The sequence below is a fragment of the Strongylocentrotus purpuratus genome, unplaced genomic scaffold (genome assembly GCF_000002235.5).
Source record: "Strongylocentrotus purpuratus isolate Spur 01 unplaced genomic scaffold, Spur_5.0 spur5_contig_832, whole genome shotgun sequence".
NCBI lineage: Eukaryota > Metazoa > Echinodermata > Echinoidea > Camarodonta > Strongylocentrotidae > Strongylocentrotus > Strongylocentrotus purpuratus.
In genome coordinates this window covers 190,349-209,651 of record NW_022145538.1, presented here as the reverse complement: position 1 = coordinate 209,651, position 19,303 = coordinate 190,349, and the positions used below count along the sequence as shown (strand labels likewise).

Sequence of the window (19,303 nt, the reverse complement as noted above, 5' to 3'; positions counted from 1 at the left end):
TGAAGCTGAAGGTGGTTAGTCTCTATATTCAGGCCTGTTTCTTCCAACCCCGTCGTGAGGGCTTTAGTCTCGATAGGCTTCTCCCTCCCCATTTTCCTTTTCTCTCACCATGGACCTACTAGGTCGTGTTCTCTCTTTCTCTCTCTCTGTCTCTTTCTCTCTCTCTCTCTCTCTCTCTCTCTCTCTCTATTTCTGTTTGCAAGAATTGCGACTCAATAATCAATAAAGGACTTCCCTCAAACTCTATTGCAGGCCACGAGCCTTTCCTTCATCAACATTGACACGTTTTTTATACGACGAAGATAATTGTACGATGTCGTTTTCTAGTCTATACGCTCTTCGCACGATATTTCTCTAATAGTTTGGTAAAGGCGAGGCTTTGCTGAATAAGTGTCAAAAGGTCATATTTACACTCCGTTTGCGCAGACATGCGTGCTACCGTGGACCTTCTGGTTATATGGATGGTGCAACTTCGGTAGGCAGCTATAACAACTGACCTCTCTGGCTGTACCAAAACGTTCCAGTCGTAATCCTCTATGCTTGCGAACCTGTGTGAGAAACGCGGGGAGAAACGGTGGAAAAACTACGACAAGGTGAGGGTGCTTCTATTTTCGGGAATAGTCGACGAGATAACTATAATCAAGGTAAGACCATAGAATCATTCAGTGACAATAAAATAATCATCTACGATTTGAGAGGAGGAAAATAATTGGAGTATATTGGTACATGTATATGGTAGGCAGGGAGAGTGGGCGTGGCCCCATGTACTACACTAGTCTAGTGCCTGTATTGTAGAGCGCACATGTATTTCGTACTTCTTTCAGAAACCAGTTCCGCATAAATTATAACTTGTAATTAGAAGGTATTCAGGGGTGGGTGGGAATGGGGGAGAGGGATATTTCCCTGCGATGTTTGTATACATATTATGTAATTAGAAGGTATTCAGGGGTGGGTGGGAATGGGGGAGAGGGATATTTCCCTGCGAGGTATTCAGGGGTGGGTGGGAATGGGGGAGAGGGATATTTCCCTGCGATGTTCGCAGGGAAATATCCCTCTCCCCCATTCCCACCCACCCCTGAATACCTTCTAATTACAAGTTATAATTTATATTGTGTGTGTATGTGTGGGTATATGGGAGGGGCTATCGAAGCCAAAGCGTCGCTATCCAAAACTAGAGCGACTAAATGGGTTTCGATCTCGGAGTATACTATAGGAAGACAAATGAGGCGACCACAGGACCAGCTGACATCTCTCTATTAAACTTTAGTCCTCTTAGACTACATCTTACATAACAAGCTTCATAGGTTACAGACATAAGAAAATCCTTTTGACTGATATAACCGACCACCTGCCAATCTTTGTCACGATTTTTTGGAATGAACCTGTACACGAGTCACGGGAATCTTTTTACCGTAGGAAGATATCTGAACTTGGTATAAAAATGTTCAGTGCAAATTTTCATGCAATAGATTTTAATGACTTTTATGATGAACCTAATATTAATGTAAAATACGATATGTTTCTACAATCCTTCATGAAACTGTATAATGAATGCTTTCCTCTGAAGAAAGTCTATGTAAAAAGGAGTAGTTGCATTAGACCTTGGTTAACTAATGATTTGAGAAAGAGGTGTAAAAAGAAAACAGGTTATATAAGAAATTCATTCTGAATCCATCTCCTTACCGTGAGAGCAATCATAAACACTTTAGAAATTCTTTGAACAACGACATTAGGCATGCAAAGCAAGAATATTTTTATAAGAAATTCCATACTATAAAAAATGATATAAAAAGACTTGGAAATACTTGAATGAAATCATAAAGCAAAAAAAGCAAAACAATAGTCCTGACTATATTATTAAAGATAACATAAAGAATTAAAGATAACCTAATAAACTTGAAATGTCAAAGGAATTTAATGAATATTTCAGTACAATCGGCAGTTCTATTGGGAATCAGTCGATACCTTTGCTGAGCACAAATTTTAAACATTATCTCACAGGCAATTATGTTAATTCTTTATTTCTTAAACCTGTAACTGAATCAGAAATAATTAATTGTGCTAAAGAATTGAAAGTGGGTAAAAGTGCGGGATACGATAATATAGATCCAACATTTGTTAAAAAGACCATATTTTTGTATACAAAGCATTTGTGCTGTCTTTTTAACGAATCATTTATCTCTGGAACAATACCGGATCAAGTAAAGATTGCCAAAGTAGTTCCTATAAATAAAAGTAAGGGTAAAGAGTGTTAAGACAACTATCGACCAATATTTATCTTGCCAGTATTTTCCAAAATTTTAGAAAAACTTGTCTACAGAAGACTCGTTGACTATATTGATAAAAATAATATTTTTTTCTCAAAACAATTTGGATTCAGGCAGAAATATTCAACCTCAATGGCTTTAATAGAATTCATGAATTATGTATCCCGTGCCATAGAAAGCAAACTGGTTTCAATTGGTATCTTTCTTGATCTTTCTAAGGCTTTCGATAGTGTCAATCATTCATATTTGTTACAAAAACTTTCATTTTATGGTATTAGAGGTATTTCCTTGAATTGGTTTGAAAATTATTTGAATAATCGTAAACAATTTGTTATTATTAATCAACAGTCTTCTGATTTATGTACCGTTGTGACTGCGCCATGTCTGCTGGAGCTGGAGGCGATCGCGCAAGGGCAGAAACATGGTCATGGCCTGGAGAAGTTTTTCGTTGTCAGCAAATAATGAACCTCGACCAGTAAATCAATATTAGGGACTTTTAGATTTGCACGATGAGAACGTGGACTGCAACGTGTGACCTCCTTTTAAGGCACTGCCAGTGCTTAAAAGGACGTCACATGACTGTGACTGCCAGTGCCTTAAAAGGACGTAACACGTCCACGTCCACGCAAATCTAAAAGTCCCTTTTGAGGAGAAGAGGAAGACCAAAATGTCGTGGAATGATATGGTAACATGGGCAGATCTACGGGGGGTTAGGGGGTTTAACCCCCTCCTCCCACCCCCCCCCCCCCCCAGCCCCCTTGGGCTGCCAAGTGAAAATGTGATATTAAATTAAAGCGGGGGGAGGGGGATGCTGGAGAGGAGGACTACTAATCTATTTTATTTTTTTCAGGGGGCGAAGCGCCGTTTTAGCATGACTTTCTTTTTAACTCTTCACCTATCTCAGATAACCCTAAGTTTTTGGTTGCTGCTTTATATGTAGTTGATAATGCATGATTAAAATAGAGAGAGAGAGAGAGAGAGAGAGAGAGAACCACCATCATTTTGCAATGGTTCAGGGTTCGTGTTATGTACATTTGAAACCATTTCTTAGCGTCTCAACCCTAAAAAAATAGCAAAACTATTTTTGAGGAAAAGCATTATACTGAATTAAATGGGGGGAGGGGGAGAGCCCCCGTAGACAAACAATTAATTTGAGCCCTGGCAGCTAGGTAGTTTCAAAGCACCCGTTTCAAATGACGGATAGAAATCAAAAGTCCGCACTCTGTGGCAAGAATCTTAACTATATCTTTATACAAGAGTCCCATTTCGAAACATAGTTTAATCACAGTATTTCGTTCTCGTTGTGGTTCATCCATTCTCGGCTATGTAACGTATGAAGACAGTTTGTCATACTCACTCAATGTACAGGGCCTCCGAACCCTCGTGATAAGTCGTGGCCACGAGATACTAAGTCGTGGCCTCGAGATACTAAGTCGTGGCCACGAGATACTAAGTCGTGGCCTCGAGATACTAAGTCGTGGCCACGAGATACTAAGTCGTGGCCACGAGATACTAAGTCGTGGCCACGAGATACTAAGTCGTGGCCTCGAGATACTAAGTCGTGGCCTCGAGATACTAAGTCGTGGCCTCGAGATACTAAGTCGTGGCCTCGAGATACTAAGTCGTGGCCACGAGATAAAAAATAATTTCTCACATCGTTTTATGTCCCCTTAGGGGCTCCGTACTTTAGCAACTCGATCACAGCACTTTTTTTTATAATCACTGCGCCTATAGCTTCCATAATTTTGGACTCTGGACTCCCGGATGTAACCAAGGCAACCAGGAAACCCTGAATATAAAATAGTCTTTTTCCACAGACCGTTACTTCGCTTTCGGGTCATGAAGTTCCGGTTTATTTGACTATCGAACTCCATACACATGCAGAGTTCTAGAATAGTGATGTTTGAAATTAAGCTGAATTACAGGACAATCCAACCGTTGCAACAAAATGGGTACCTGGCAGGAATTAATTCCTTGAAATGCTGGAGCGCTGTATAAACGTCAGCTAGGCTAAAGCCGGGGTAATAATAAATTCGCCTCGGAATAGAATTATCTAGATAGACGGCGCTATAGAAATACCTATTATTATAATTATTATTATCTAAATATTATGGTCAAGCTATATGGTCAAGCTAAATGGTAAAATTGTGTATCGCAACATTTCTAATCAAGTTCCTCCGACCGTGAATTCACTGATTTCGGCTTTCTGTTCACTCATGCGATTTACTACGATAAGTGTAAGTCGAGAAGCTTTAGCATGTCTGTTTTCTGTGCTATTTTGTAGTACCAATCGTCTCTTTATTCAACTCTCTCATCATTAATCCGATTTATTTCAACTTTTATCATTCTATTTATCTGTTTTCATACCAATGAGTTTATTACAAGGATTGATTGTCACCCGACAATGTATACTCTAAAAAATGTTGGGCAAAAAATTCCCAAATTTGTACCTAACATGAGGGCAGTGATGTCCAAACAACTATTGGGAAAATTAAGATTTTGCATGATTTACCCAGTATTGAATGAAGTGAAAATGCCCAATTTTTAACCAACAAAAATTCACCCAATTCTCACCATAAGGTGAAGGATATTAGACACTAGTTGGGCAAATAAGTTGGATAAAATATTATATATATTATATATAAAAGGACATTAGTGCCACGGCGGGGATTAGAACCGCGAAAGTTGTGATCCACAATCCTGTGACATATCCACTCGACAAGAATATAACCCTATTGTTGTATAATTGTTGCCCGACCTACGTTTGCCCAGTAATATCTGCCCAACTTATTTTTAATATTTAATTGGGTAAAAACAGTCATGTAGTAAATGGTTGGGAGAAAATAACCCAAAGTTTGGTCCAAAATGGCCCAACTTTGAATTGCCCAATAAAATCACAAAATTATTTCATCGGTTACTACATGGCAGTGGCGGATCCAGGGAGGGGGGCGGGAATAACACAATTGCTTGGCGACGTTTGCCCAACATCGATCTAACTGCTAAGTAACACCTACCCAACCTATATTTTACCCTTCATGAGGTAACTTCATGCAATAAATGGTTGGGAGAAAATCACCCAATTATTGGACAAAATTTGGCCAACTTTGATTTGCTCAGTAACGTCTGCCCAACTTTTTTTTACAGTAATTAATTGCATCGCATTACACGTACTAGCTAGCTATTATACAGCTTTAGCTAAGCTCAGCATTGAGTGGTTAGTCGAATCAAATAAGCAATTTACCCAAAACAAGTTGCAAAAAACAACTTAGGAATAATCCTAAACAACATACTAAAAGTTTAAACAAATCTAAGAGGTGAAAAGCAGTTGAATTTGCACAATATGCAACTTAGATATTGTCTCTATTAGACAATACCATGTTGCTATTCAGCGTACTAAATTTAAATGGTTTTCGTTCTTGATGTTTATAAGGTCATCAAACACAACGACAACATTTTCAGATTGGCAAATTAACATCAACCATGAAAAGGAAATTCATATATGTTTCGTACCCGACTGATATAACTCGAATGCCCCTCATTATGTTCGTAATTGATGTTCTTTGCTCCAGCTGATATATGTGTTGTAGAACCGAAAGGGCCAGTCGCGCACGTCTCAGTATATGCTCCATCAAAATGAAGCTACAGTATAACCAACTGCCAACAACCATGGGGTATCACTTATCGATCGCTTGTTTGCCCCGTCCTAACAGACTAGACGGGACTTAGACAGGCTTACAACTGTTTAGTTAAACAGGAGTTAGACACGACTTCAGAATACGGGCCAATGAGTTTTATTTGTCTCCTTTCCTTAACCATACAGACATGCTTTCTTATACATACATGTTCAGTGGTTTATCCAGCCCTTTACATCAGAAGGGGTAAAACTTCTGAGCTTTTTGAGAAGAATATGTTGTACTTAAAATGATTATATAAACACGTAAAATATGGCTATATTTAAATAAGATGTTCATGGTCGCAAGTGTGTCAGGGTGAGTGAATTGCCGCCCCCCCCCCCGCCCGCCCCTCTTTCCCTACCCCCTCCTTTAAATACATAATACGCTAGTATGCCTGTTCATAACGTCAATGTTTAGTTAACACTTTGTTTGTACTTTGTACCATTTACTTGCATGTAGTTGGCAAAAGTTCGCGTAACCGCATCATAATTATTAACATTTAATGCAATTATATTCTGATAATGATAAACAGATAACCTTTTGGCAAGTCATTGTTACATTAGTTTAAAGAGGTCCTTAAACATGGTGTTTTGATAAGTTTTGATAATGGGGTCGGTTTGCCCTGAGGATTTTATCGTTTGCATTACCAAGCACATGAACTTTTTCACATTTTGATATCAGGACCCCGTTGTACAAATAGTTACGATTGATTCAAACTTTCCAAAGCGTTCTCAACTGAACTCTCAGTTTGCGATTATTTGGAGGACTTGTAATTAATCAATCTCAACTCTTTTATTAGGTCCCATTAGGTCCTAGATATTGCCTCTGTCATGGCATATTATACACGTTCGAGCCCATCATCTTGTGTCACGTAGGTGCTCTAACATAATGCTCCGGACCATTGGCGTAGTGAGTGGGCAGGGGCGTAGACAACGGGGGGGATGAGGGGGATGCATCCCCCCCACCTCACAAGGTGGGGGGGGGGATGGCATGTACAATCATCCCCCCCAGGTTTTGGGGAATGATATTTGCTTACTTAATAAGTCATAATGATGATAATAATAGTAATAATAATAATGATAACAATTATAATATTAATAATAATAATAATTATGATGATGATAATAATAATCCTCATCATTATTGTAATTGTGTCTATTGTTATTAGCCGCATTCACACGGTGAAAGCCAATTCAGACGGTAAAAAAAAGAAAATCTTACAAGTATTTTGAGGTTATCTTGGGTTTGAAAACCACAAGATAACCACAAGATTAAACAGGCGCGGATCTACGGGGGGGGGTTTAGGGGGTTTAAACCCCCCCCCCCCCCCTTGGGCGGCCCAAAAAACTAACCAAAAAAAAAGGGGAAAAAAAGAAGAAAAAGAAAGAAAAAAAGAAAGAAAAAAGAACGCACGCTGGAGAGAAACCCTTTCAAGTGCAAATATTGTGAGAAGATATTCAACTCATCTGGTAACTTAACCAAACACATGATAACTCTGGATATAACTGTGTATTTAACTGTTACTTGATTTAAAAAGACGTTATCATGCACTGCTTTTTATGGTCTCCATTGTGTTAATAGATGCCAGGAAAACATCACTTACGGGATTCAAATAAACACCCCAAAAAAAAAATCGGCTCGCCGCTTCGCGGCCCGTGGACGATGCTCCGCATCGTCATTATTGGTCAACCCCCCCCCCTTAGCAAAAAGCTAGATCCGCCCCTGAGTCATCCCCCCCAGGTGTACGAACCTGTCTACGCCACTGTGAGTGGGTGTGTGTGTGTGTGTGTGTGTGTGGGGGGGGGGGGTGTTTGGGTTGAAAAAAAGAAACAATTTAGTGCTTACCCCCCCCCCCCCAGCTTATTCGTCGGCTTGCTGATTCGCCACTAAATATTTTCTCACGAATTGGGCAAAAAAAAATATTAAAAATAACGCCCCTTACCCCCCCCCCCCCCCCCCCCCCCTCCCCCTCCCCCTCCCCGCTTATTCAACCGCTGGCTGATTCGCCGCTAAATATTTTCTCACGAATTGGGCCAAAAAACAATTCCCCTTAAAAATCCTGGCTACGCCCTTTCTGGACTTTATTTCGTCAAAGATAATAGGATAAGGTTTAGGGTAAGATTAGGCCACGGCCGATGTGCAGTTAGAAATTCGGATATTCAAGGAGATTGTCGGCGGAGCAACTGCCGCCAGATGAGATATATGTGTTGTACAACCCAGGCGCGGATCCACGGGGGGGGGGGGGGGGGGGGGGGCAGGCACCCCATGGCCTAAAAATATTATTAAATTATTTATTGGCCCCAATAAAAGTTTGTTTAAAAGATGATAACCACAAATTTACCTTTTTCCTTTTGCTCAACGGGTGGTGTTGAGTTTTTTTTAAATATTTTTTTTTTAAAACCCCACTGAGCGAAATATCGGTCGGCGTGATTTTAATTTCAGCCACCCCCCCCCCCCCTGTTGGAAAATCCTGGATCCACCACTGGTACATCCCCTATCTTACCATTATTCTTTCTCTCTTCTTTTCTGATCACAGGATGTCGGATACAAAACCCTTCGGGTCATCATGTGGTGCGTACCACGTTCGATATCGACTGCAATCGCCAAGTGTTTCAGTTTTGTCGATAATACAGAGGTCAGTATATTGTGGTATTCATACTCTAGAGGACGACAATAACTCCAGTTATTTTAAAGAAAGGGTGATGGAATCAATCCCATCGTAATGAGGTGGATACAGTGTTGTCTAAATGTTGTACTAGGATGTATTGCTCATTAATCATAAGCAACCCTTCAACAATTCTACTTTTGGAATTTCACCATTGAGCTGGCGTGCCGAAAATGAAAGGTCCATGTGAGAAACTGAATATCGTGGAAGAGGGTGGTATAATCTTTTTGGTATGTTACGTTTCCGGCTTCCTTTTTTTCTCTTTCTCTCCTTTTTTCCTCTCGTCATTCCATGCATAGGAGGGGAGTGCACACCCTGCTTCTCGTGGCTGGCTACGCCACTGAAATTCAAACAAGTCAAACTAATAATTAAACATAACAATTCTTTGATTACAGGTATGGTTCGAGCCTTACTGTCTAGCCTTCTTTCAAGACTTTATGCTGAAAAATATGGGTGTACCTCTTCCAAGGAGTTATGATGACTTCAAACTAGAAGCATTCTTCACTCAAATGGGTGCCATGTTGAAAGGTACTCCCATGGAACATCTCTTCACGCCAGAAAAGATTGATGGGTCACTTTTTATGTAAGTCGATAACTGTACATTTACTCATTTAATAATAATAATAATATGGATATTTATATAGCGCCGGTATCCGCCAGGCTCTGACGCTCATGGCGCTGTACATACATGTATTACTATCACAAAAATATAATTCATTCATCATTTTGTATTCAATTAGGGTGGTCTGGTCATTGGCTAAAACGTAATTTTACAAGAAGACTCTGGATATCAAAATATCTTAAAGGGGTGTAAACTGACGAAACTATGTGTCTTTCCCATGGCCTGGGATCAATCGGGTATAATACGGACGTGATCGCAGCTGCGATCACGGGCGTGCAACATACTCAAAACCGAAGCGTCCATCGTCAGGAGAAGTTATTCGGTCTGTCTCTCGAAACGATGACCATGTAGAGATTAAGTCGCTGACTACCGTTAATCAAGTCCACTCGTTTACGTGCATTTGTCCAAAAGGAGACGCTCCCTGTATTCGTCAGTTTGCACCTCCTTTAAAGGTACGATGTTCCATTTGCAGGCCCCCAAAAATGAAAAGGTTAAATTTCAACGGCACTAATTTAGAACTTCCCTTAAATTAAGTGGGAAAATAACGACTATTAGTTGTTGAATCGACTTAAGAGCTATAGAGCCAGTAAGTAATAGTCTTGATTTTCACACCATTGAACCGAATGGTCGTACGTTTTATGCTGCGCAAATATTCAATCAGTTTAATCTTGGCCATCACAAGAAGTGGGTTATTGATGTAGACAAATGCTCATGTACCCTTTACAGCTCATTTTATGTATGTTATTACTAAAAAAGAAAAAAGGCCAGTTAGTCACTCAATAGTGTCTGTACTGTCTGACAGTGAAGTCAAGCAAGTAAACGGGTTTCCTTGCATAATTTGAATATTAGGACACTGCTAACGTTTAAATTTAATTTCACAGATAGGGCATAAAGGACGTATTCATAATTCCTGCAAAGTTCTACAGAATTTGATGTTGGCTGCAAAAGGGACATAGTATCTTTAACATCCACAATGGAATTGATGTTTATTTATTTCTCCATTAACAACCGCTCACCTTTACCCGGAATGAAACTATCAGTCAAATGTATAAGCCTGTAACAAACAACTCTACCTGAAGGTGAACAGTGGCACATGACCTGGAATGTCAACGGAGCTACCAATGCGCTAGTGTCTATTTCCTGCTGCCCCATTGATCCGATCACCGAGTCCCTCAGATATGACGTAAGAGCATTTGGGTCCCCTGAATGAAATATCTCCAAGCATAGAATTGCTTTCCTAGCAGCTAGGTACAGAAAAATGGAAATTAAAAATCCACTCTTCTTCTTCTTCTTCTTCTCCTCCTTCTTCTTCTTCTTCTTCTTCTTCTTCTTCTTCTTCTTCTTCTCGTCTTCTTCTTCTTCTTCTTCTTCGTCTTCTTCTTCTTCTTCTTCTTCTTCTTCTTCTTCTGCTTTTCTTTGGATCTTTTTAACAGGCAAACATCATACAACTTCTATAATTAAGGCAATACCTGGATATGAATGCATGTAATAGTAATGTTAACATTTCCTGAAGATTTCTCGTAATGTTTTCTCTTAATTTGTAGACGCGATGGCGTAACGCGACAGCTTGATGATCCATCTGAAAAACCCATCTTCATCAAGGACATGGCGTATGGCATCACGGGTTACCTGGATCTCCTACCTAAGAAGGAGACCGGTTTCAAACACACGTTCCTGCTCCGCGATCCTGAACGGATGTTCCCATCATGGAGGAACCTGCTCATGGCTCAGATGGCTCAGATGCCAACCCCTGGACAGAAGCCTATCGATCCTGATACCTTTGACATGACCACCGATGTCCCCTTCATGATGCCTGGCTACACCTACAAGTGCCAGTATGACCTCTGGAAACACGTCAAGGAGAACTTGGATCCTAACCCTGTGGTCATAGATGTGGACGAACTCTTGTCCAATCCTGCAGAGATGCTTCCCAAGTACTTTGAAGCATGCGGAATGCCTTGGGACGCCAAGTATCTCCAGTGGGAAGGTGCTCCAGACATCGTTAAGAAATGGCGGTGTCTATTCCCTATGTCTGGGACCAAAGCCGATGATATTGTAGGTGTCACCCACAAGAATGCCTTGGAGAGTTCCGCATTCCGAGCATCCAAACCCAAGATTCCTCGATCAGAGATGACACCTGATACAATCAAAGCAATAGATGCCACAGTAGACTACTATAAAGAAATGGCAGAGACAAGGATCAAATTATAATTGATAGTGCATGATGAAACGAATACGTATTTCTGATCTGTATGTAATTATGATAGGTAAGGTCATTAAGGTTGTAATTTGGAAGCCATATTTAATAACATGTATAAGTTAGGAACACACTGACTAGACTGTTTTGTTAAGATGTTTAAACAATGACACAATAAGTACATTTGACTGTAATATCCTCTCTTCTAATATGCAACATACGTACATGTAAAATGGTAGCATCCCATCCCCGCATGTGGAGGGGGCACTGGCACTCTATAGGCCTCTGTAGATCAATTTAATTTGATGGTTTGGGGCATGAAGAATCTTGGATGTAATAAACAATATCATCATTTTTTTTTGCTAGCCCCCTTTCTCTCTCTTTTGCTCTCTGCCCTTTCTCCCTCCATCTCACCCCTCCCCCTCTCTCTCTCTCTCTCTCTCTTTCACCTCTCTCTCTCTATTTGCCCTTTGTTTGCCAAAGACTGTATGAGGAGAAGGGTCACACTCCCGACATACCACCCAACTAACGCCACTGGCGGTAATGCTTCTCAAACAATACAACAGACACGTCTGACATATTTATGAGCTGAGACAGTTGTTTTGTCCAAGTCAGCATGACAAGGAAATTTGAAATGCTACGTTCATATTGGCATTGATCGAGTCTCTTAAAAGGTTTATGAATATATTTCCCATACTTAAGTCAACAAAATATCATGAATTTGATTTTATCATGGAGCAGTTTAGTTAGTTTTAAATTTTATTTTATTTTCAGATCTCACTGCATTTTAGATAGGTGCTTTAACAAAGTTGTTGTATAACTCGTTATTGATATATCTTTCATTCGAAAAATGAAGGCTTTTGCTCCAAATAATGAAATGATACTACTCACCTCACACATAGAATTGCTAATGATATTTATATATGTTTTTGTATGTGTTTATTGTTTGATTTTTTTTAAATAATTGTATTCTAATATTTTAATTTTAAGTAGGGGATGATCCCCGATAAACCTCTGTGTTTTTTTTATCACCGCCTCTGCAGGCTAATCTGTTGTTTTAATGCTTTTATATTTGATCGTAAATTATATTGTCTTTTATGAATCTGTGGAAATAAATGAAATTGAAAATTGAAATTGAAATATGCCATATTTCGTACAATTATCATTAGGAAATCAAAATCGCATTGCTAATACAAACAGTATAACAAATATATATTAATGATAATAGTATGTCACTTCAAGAAAGTGATATTTATTTTACCGTATGCTTTTTGTATTTGAGCTGTTATTTTGTGTCTAGGCATTGACAAAAGGGTATGAACTACGTTAGATATATGGAAAAAGTCGCTTCTTATAAATTATTGACAAAATGAACGCAAAAATGAAATAAATCACAGGTCACAGCAATGACTTGATTACAATGGATTGTGTATATTTTGTGGTTTGTGATTTTCTGTCCATGAATTGCTCTCGATTTCTAAAAATATCAATGTTCTTTCTACTTCTGATCAACACACATTATATTTATCAAAGAATATATAGTTATAATTATTTGTGTATGAAAACTCTTATTCAGCACTACGTCTTGAAATCGGAGAGTTTGACACAGGAGCCAAGTCGAATACATATTTCTGACGTTATGTGGTCTAGACATATGGTTATATCCAGGGGCGGATCCAGCCGGCGGCAAGAGGGGGGGGGGGCCCAAATCTTGAGAAAATATTAGCGGCGAATCAGCCAGCCGGCGAACGGTGAATGAGCGGGGGGTGGGGGGGGGGGTGGATAAGAGTTCATATATTTGTTTAGGGGTCCAGTTTTTTGGGAACATGTTTGCGCCGACTCAGCCTGCCGGTGAATATTAAAGCGGGGGAGGGGGGGGGGGTGCTGGAGAAGAAAACCACTAATTTCTTCTCCTTTTTTTCGAGGGGGGGGGGTGGGGAGGTGAAGCGCCGTTTTAGCATGACTTTCTTTTTAACTCTCACTTTCACCTATCCCAGATAACCCAAAGTTTTTTGTTGCTGCTTTATATGTAGTTGATAATGCATGATTAAAATAAATAGCGAGAGAGAGAGAGAGAGAGAGAGAACCACCATCATTATGCAATGGTTCAGGGTTTGTGTAATGTAACTTTGAAACCATTTCTTAGCGTCTGAACCCTAAAAAATAGCGAAACTATTTTTGAGGAAAAGCATTATACTAAACTGAATAAAGAACAATAACTTTATATTGGCTCGTACTAATACTGATACGGGCTAAAGACAATGTGGTATCGGCACATTTAGATCGGGTATTTGTATAGAGGTATTCCCAAATGACATTCTGATAATCAACATTTTGTTCTGTTATCATAATTATGTATATACGCATAATACAACTGATCTTTATGATTTCTTAACGTGACATAGCTTCTTCTCCCCCTGCAAATAAAAAAGAAAACAAGGTTATTTAATAAAAGGATCATGCGACAAAATGATCATTGTGATTCAAATTGATGCAAGGATTTTTTTGTATAAGCATGGACCTATTACGTAATAGGTCCATGGTATAAGCAATGCTTTTCACCAGAATCTTCTTTGTAAAAACGAATTTTACAAATCTCAGCCATGCAATTCTGCCACTGTGTTGTAAGATCACTTTCAGATTAGGAGAAGTGTATTCTTTAATGAGTATTTTAAATTGAATGGAACGTCTCAACTCAGTAAGCATGGCTGAGATTTGTAAAAGTTGTTTTTACAAAGAAGATTCTGGTGAATAGCAGTGCTTATTCAACCAAATATTCGCATCAGAATCACAATCATTATTTGTCGCTTAATCCCTTTTAATGACCTTGTTTCTTTCTCGTTTGCAAGGGGAGAAGAACACGTTAAAGACATCATAAAGATCAGTGTTGTATGCGTATATATTATATACACAGGTCCCGCGGAACATTTATCAAAGTGGGGGGGGGGGGGGGCTAAAGTATTTACGATCAGGTAGAGGGTAACGAGCGTAAATTGGTGTGGGGGTTCAGGGGGCGGAGCCCCAGGAAGCTCAGGGGTTTTAGGCATTTAATTACGGTCAGAGAAGCACAAATATTTTGATGCCGCATTTGTGTCACTGGCAGGTCGGGGGGGGGGGGGGCGTTTTTCTTTGTTTTTTTTAAAGGTAAAATTTACGTTACTATCCTAATTTTTACCGGTTTGGGAGGCTAGGGGGGGGGGGGGCCCGGGCCGGTAGAATCGGCCCGTGGATCCGCGCCTGGTTATATCCTTTACAGACCTGGACGTAAATTTATGATTTACCTTTTTCTTCAATATGATAAGTATTTTGTTTAGTAATGTAGCGTATAGTTACAGCGATATTCAATAAGCTCAACGTTGACATTTGAGCCTAATTTCTCTTGGATTACACTATATTGGACATTTTTTATTGATGCATGCTAAATATAAACTCAATTTGCGTATTTGTAGCATACTAAAAGGACACTGAAATCTTATTTAATTTTTTCTTCATTTTTTCGAAGTTTTGCTTATGACCTATACTTGATATTGGGCTTCGCGAAACTAAATTGCGATCGAGCAGAACATTAATTGAAAGTATTATAATCAATTTTCACAGCAAGTGAAGAATAAAACATGATGTAATTATATGCTTCTCTAAATCTTATACTTGGTGTTAGTCCTATACAAAAGAGCAAGTGCATGTGTTTGGCATGTCCAGGGATATTTGTTACTGTGCTTTCCCAATCTTTATCAAGTATGGTGGAGTTAATTAGATAAGTTTACGTCAACCGTGTTATTTCACTTCATACTTGTTCTGGGGGGTGTTTCACAAAGATCCTAAGTTGAACTTATCTCTAAGTTGGACTTAAAAATTATGGAAAGCCATTAGCATCTTTGAAAATATTTTGTAAAAGTTATTTTGAAAGGCATAAAATGTTGATTCAAATCATTCATATTTTCTATCATTAAGGAGATTTCATGTTCTGGATGTGGAATTTATAAAAAGTCTAAAATACTTGAATTTCTGCTTTTGAATGTATTTCATTTTAAGGCTCCAATGGCTGTCCATAATTTTAAAGTCCAACTTAGTGTTAAGTTCTACTTAGGATCTTTGTGAAACACCCCCAGGTCTAGCTGATCTCTTTTTGAGTTATAATTAATTTAATGTAATGATCTGGGCCCCGTCTCATCAAAAGTTGCGATTGATCCGAAACAATCTCGAGTCCCTCAATCTGTCGCAAGTTTACAGTCTTCCATCTCTTAAGTACGTAGTTGCGATTGATAACAATCGTACATAAGTTGCGGTTAATCGCAACCGTTTCTAAGACAGGACCCAGATTGGCTAAATTCTAGATATTCTGGTCGATAATTTATGGGGCAAAATTAACAGTTTTACTAACATAATTCAAATGCTTTGCCGACTTTTTAAACAAAGTTTGTTCTTGAAAACATTAAAGCTCACCCGAGGCTTGCCCGACATAGCAATACACATTTTATGCAGACTGGATTCCAAGTGTTGTAGTTCAATCATTAATGATAGGGTAATGGAGTAAATCGTCACTATGGGTTCCCGGGAAAGAAACTTCCTTAAATTTGAATATATTAGTAAACCGATTTATTTGGCTTGGACTATTTCCATTTATTGAATTGAACTTTATTGATTCCAATCACAGTAAAAATGACATTATACATTGTTGTAAAACATAGGCAAAGAAAAATACATTGAAATATATATGTTGTAAAACATAGGCAAAGAAAAATACATTGAAATATATATGTTGTAAAACATAGCCAAAGAAAAATACATTGAAATATATATATATATATATATATATATATATATATATATATATATATATATATATATAACATTTGAAAAAAGAAAAGAAAAAGAAGACATGATTAAATCTACTAAAAGTATAGGATGGAAAAAGGTGCATTTGTAAAAGCCAAAGTGGCTTGATAAATGGGCACACCCTGAGCCCGTCACAATATAATTGACAATAAAAAGCTCAGTCAGCTGGAGAAGAGTAAAGGGATAAACAACGTTTACACAGTGGCGGATCCAGGGGTGGGCCGAAACGGCCGCGGCCCCCCCCCCCCCTATTGGCGGCGCAAAAAAATTGAGAAGGAAAAAGAGGGGGAAAAAATGGGGGGGGGGAAAGAAGAAGATAAAAGAAAGAGAACAAAAAAGTAAAGAAAAGAGAGAGAGTTCAAAAAAGAGGAAAGAAAAAGAAGAGAGGAGCCGGGGAGAAAGAAAGACAACGAAACGGCACTAAAAATTAGTGACAGTAACGACGAATAAGGGAAAGACAAGGGGAAGGGGGGTGCGTAAAGGCGGATGCATTGAGGGAAGGGGGGAGGGGTGACTGGCCGTATTCTTATTTTTAGGTTATGCGAAACTGAGTCTAAATTATGCTTCTTTTCAAAAAAATCTTAGCCCAGTGCTTGTTTATGTTAAGCCGGAGTGCATGAAAAGGTTAGTGTAGAAACACTTCTGAAAAGGCCGCGCCCGGCCCCTCCAAAGAACGGCAGAATGGTAATCCATAAATAATGGATTATTATGGGGTCATTCTTGATGGCTTGGGAGTCGTTAAAAGGAGGGGCCGGCCCTACTAAAATGGTAGTGACGGTAACGATGGATAAGGGAATAAGGAGGAAGGGATGCACATGCAGGCGCGTACGCAGGGGGGGGGGGGGGGGTCGAACCCCCCTCAAATTTTTGTCAAGTTGTCAAGTTGGTCCTGATGTGTATAATGCGTAGACCAGGGGTTCTCAAACTTTTTCTTTGACGGTCCAGAAGCGATTTCTATGAAAGCTGTAAGGTCCGAAATGACACTTGTATACTGAAGATAATGAGGCTTGTTTTGGGTCTATATCTGATCCAAGGAGAATTGTTACAGTTTAAAAAAAAACAGAACCGCCAGTGCTTCCACTCGTTTTAATAGAGTTTCCTGAAAAATAACATCCAATATCCTGGAATTTGAAGGAATTTTCTTAAAACTTTCAAAATGCCTCTTACGTGGATTTCTTATTTGGATGAATCGCTATGGCGTTTTAATATATATTAATTATTGAGTGGGCTTATTTTGCTTTCTAATGGATCCATACAACATGGCAGAGCTTGAGGGGCCTGGCAGAGCCTTTTCAAGAGAGAAATTGTCTTTAGGAGAAAAAAGAGGTTATTTCTAAAATGAAATGAAAGGGTTATTGACTTTCAAGAGAGAAAATTGTCTATAAGAGAGGAAGAGAGGTTATTTCTAAAATGAAATGAAAGGGCTCTTGTCAAATAGCCCTTTCATTTCATTTTTTCTCTCGAAATAAACTCTTTTTCTCTCTTATAGACAATTTTATGAAATGGAATCTTCAATCTGAAGCCTTTTTGTGCTCTTTGAAAATGGCACACTGAATGGGGCAGTGCAATTTAAATTCCAAGGGATGGATTAGAGTTTTTATCGCTCTTGAAAGTCAAATAGCCCTTTCATTTCAGAAATAAGGCTCTCTTTCTCTCTTATAGACAATTTTATACGATGGAATCTTCAATTTGAAGCCTTTTTGTGCTCTTTGAAAATAGCACACTGAAAGGGGGCAGTGCAATTTAAATTTCAAGGGATGGATTAGAGTTTTTATTGCTCTTGAAAGTCAAATATCCCTTTCATTTCATTTTAGAAATAAATTCTAATACATTCCTTGATATTTAAATTGCGCTGCCCCTATTGTGTCCTCTTTTTAAAGAGCACAACAGAGCCCTCAGATTAGGCAGCAAGTAGCAAAACAAACCCGTAACACTGGACACAACATTCAATGGGATGATGCCCATATCATTGAGTTTGAAACGCACTTTTGGTCAAGAATGGTAGAAGAAGCATCTGCATAAAAAAGGTGAATCCTTCACTGAATAGGGATTCTTGCTATACACTTTTACCTTTGTGTAAATAATAAAAGGTCCACGGGCGTGGTTGTTAGAAGCTTAAACTACATAAAACTCTCTCCAATATTGCAGGGGGAGAGTCTTTGTCGGGAGTCTTTAATAATAAAAGGGATAAATCCTTCACTGAATAGGGATTCTTGCTATATGTTACCTTTCTTTGATCCAGTGATCTCGAGGCAGCAGACAGCAAGAAATTGTGTAAATAATTTGCTGTTGCCGGGAGTCTTGCATGGGGCGGAGCCCCAGGAAGTTCTTGAACTTTAAAAAAATTAGGAAATTCCAAATAGTCGTCATGAGCGATAGAAATTGTAATTTCCTCCTTGAGAGTCACATAACCCCTTTCATTTCATTTTAGAATTTAACCTCTCTTTCTCTCTTAAAGACAATTTCATATAACTTCTGTTTTCGTATTGTTGTACTTTTGTCCGCAGACTACTTAAGCACATGTCGATCCAACTCAGTCGGAAATGTAATATGTAGGCCTAAGTGTAAAGTAAAGTTTCATGTTCTTCCTTTTTTCTTTCTTTCTTTCTTTCTCTCCCTCTCTCTGTCTCTCTCCTTTTCCTCTATCTTCTTTTTTAAAAACATTATTCTTTCTTTTCTTCTCATTTTTCTGTGTGTGACATGCGTTACGCGTACGTCTATCAATGTCTTAATATGGTAGATTTACATTTTGATGTTTCCCTTTGTAGGTGCATCTTATTCCAGAAAGTGCCCTATTTTGATGGTGCCCCCCCCCCCCATGTATTGATCTTGATAAAAAATAACTTTCTCATTAATTCTATTTCCAATATATCTAATACTTGCACTAATCTCCAATATTAAAAAAATCGTCTACTTTCTCTCAAGACAACATTATATAAAGGATTCATTAATGCAAGGCTATCTCGCGAGTAATCTCTCAATTTCTAACTTCCTGCATTCCTCATCTCCCAGTCTCCCTTGCTTTAATATTCCTCGTTACTT

The 19,303-nt window shown here is 38.8% G+C and overlaps 1 protein-coding gene across 1 annotated transcript; it reads left to right on the top strand.

Moving 5' to 3' along the window:
* The first annotated feature begins 284 nt into the window (after nucleotides 1–284).
* On the top strand, nucleotides 285–12,848 carry LOC115918100. Its single transcript, XM_030983931.1, has 4 exons — nucleotides 285–644; nucleotides 8,478–8,576; nucleotides 9,002–9,189; nucleotides 10,773–12,848. Exons 1-4 carry the CDS (start codon nucleotides 537–539, stop codon nucleotides 11,437–11,439), a joined length of 1,062 nt encoding a protein of 353 aa, XP_030839791.1. The 5' UTR covers nucleotides 285–536; the 3' UTR covers nucleotides 11,440–12,848.
* Nucleotides 12,849–19,303: the final 6,455 nt, after the last annotated feature.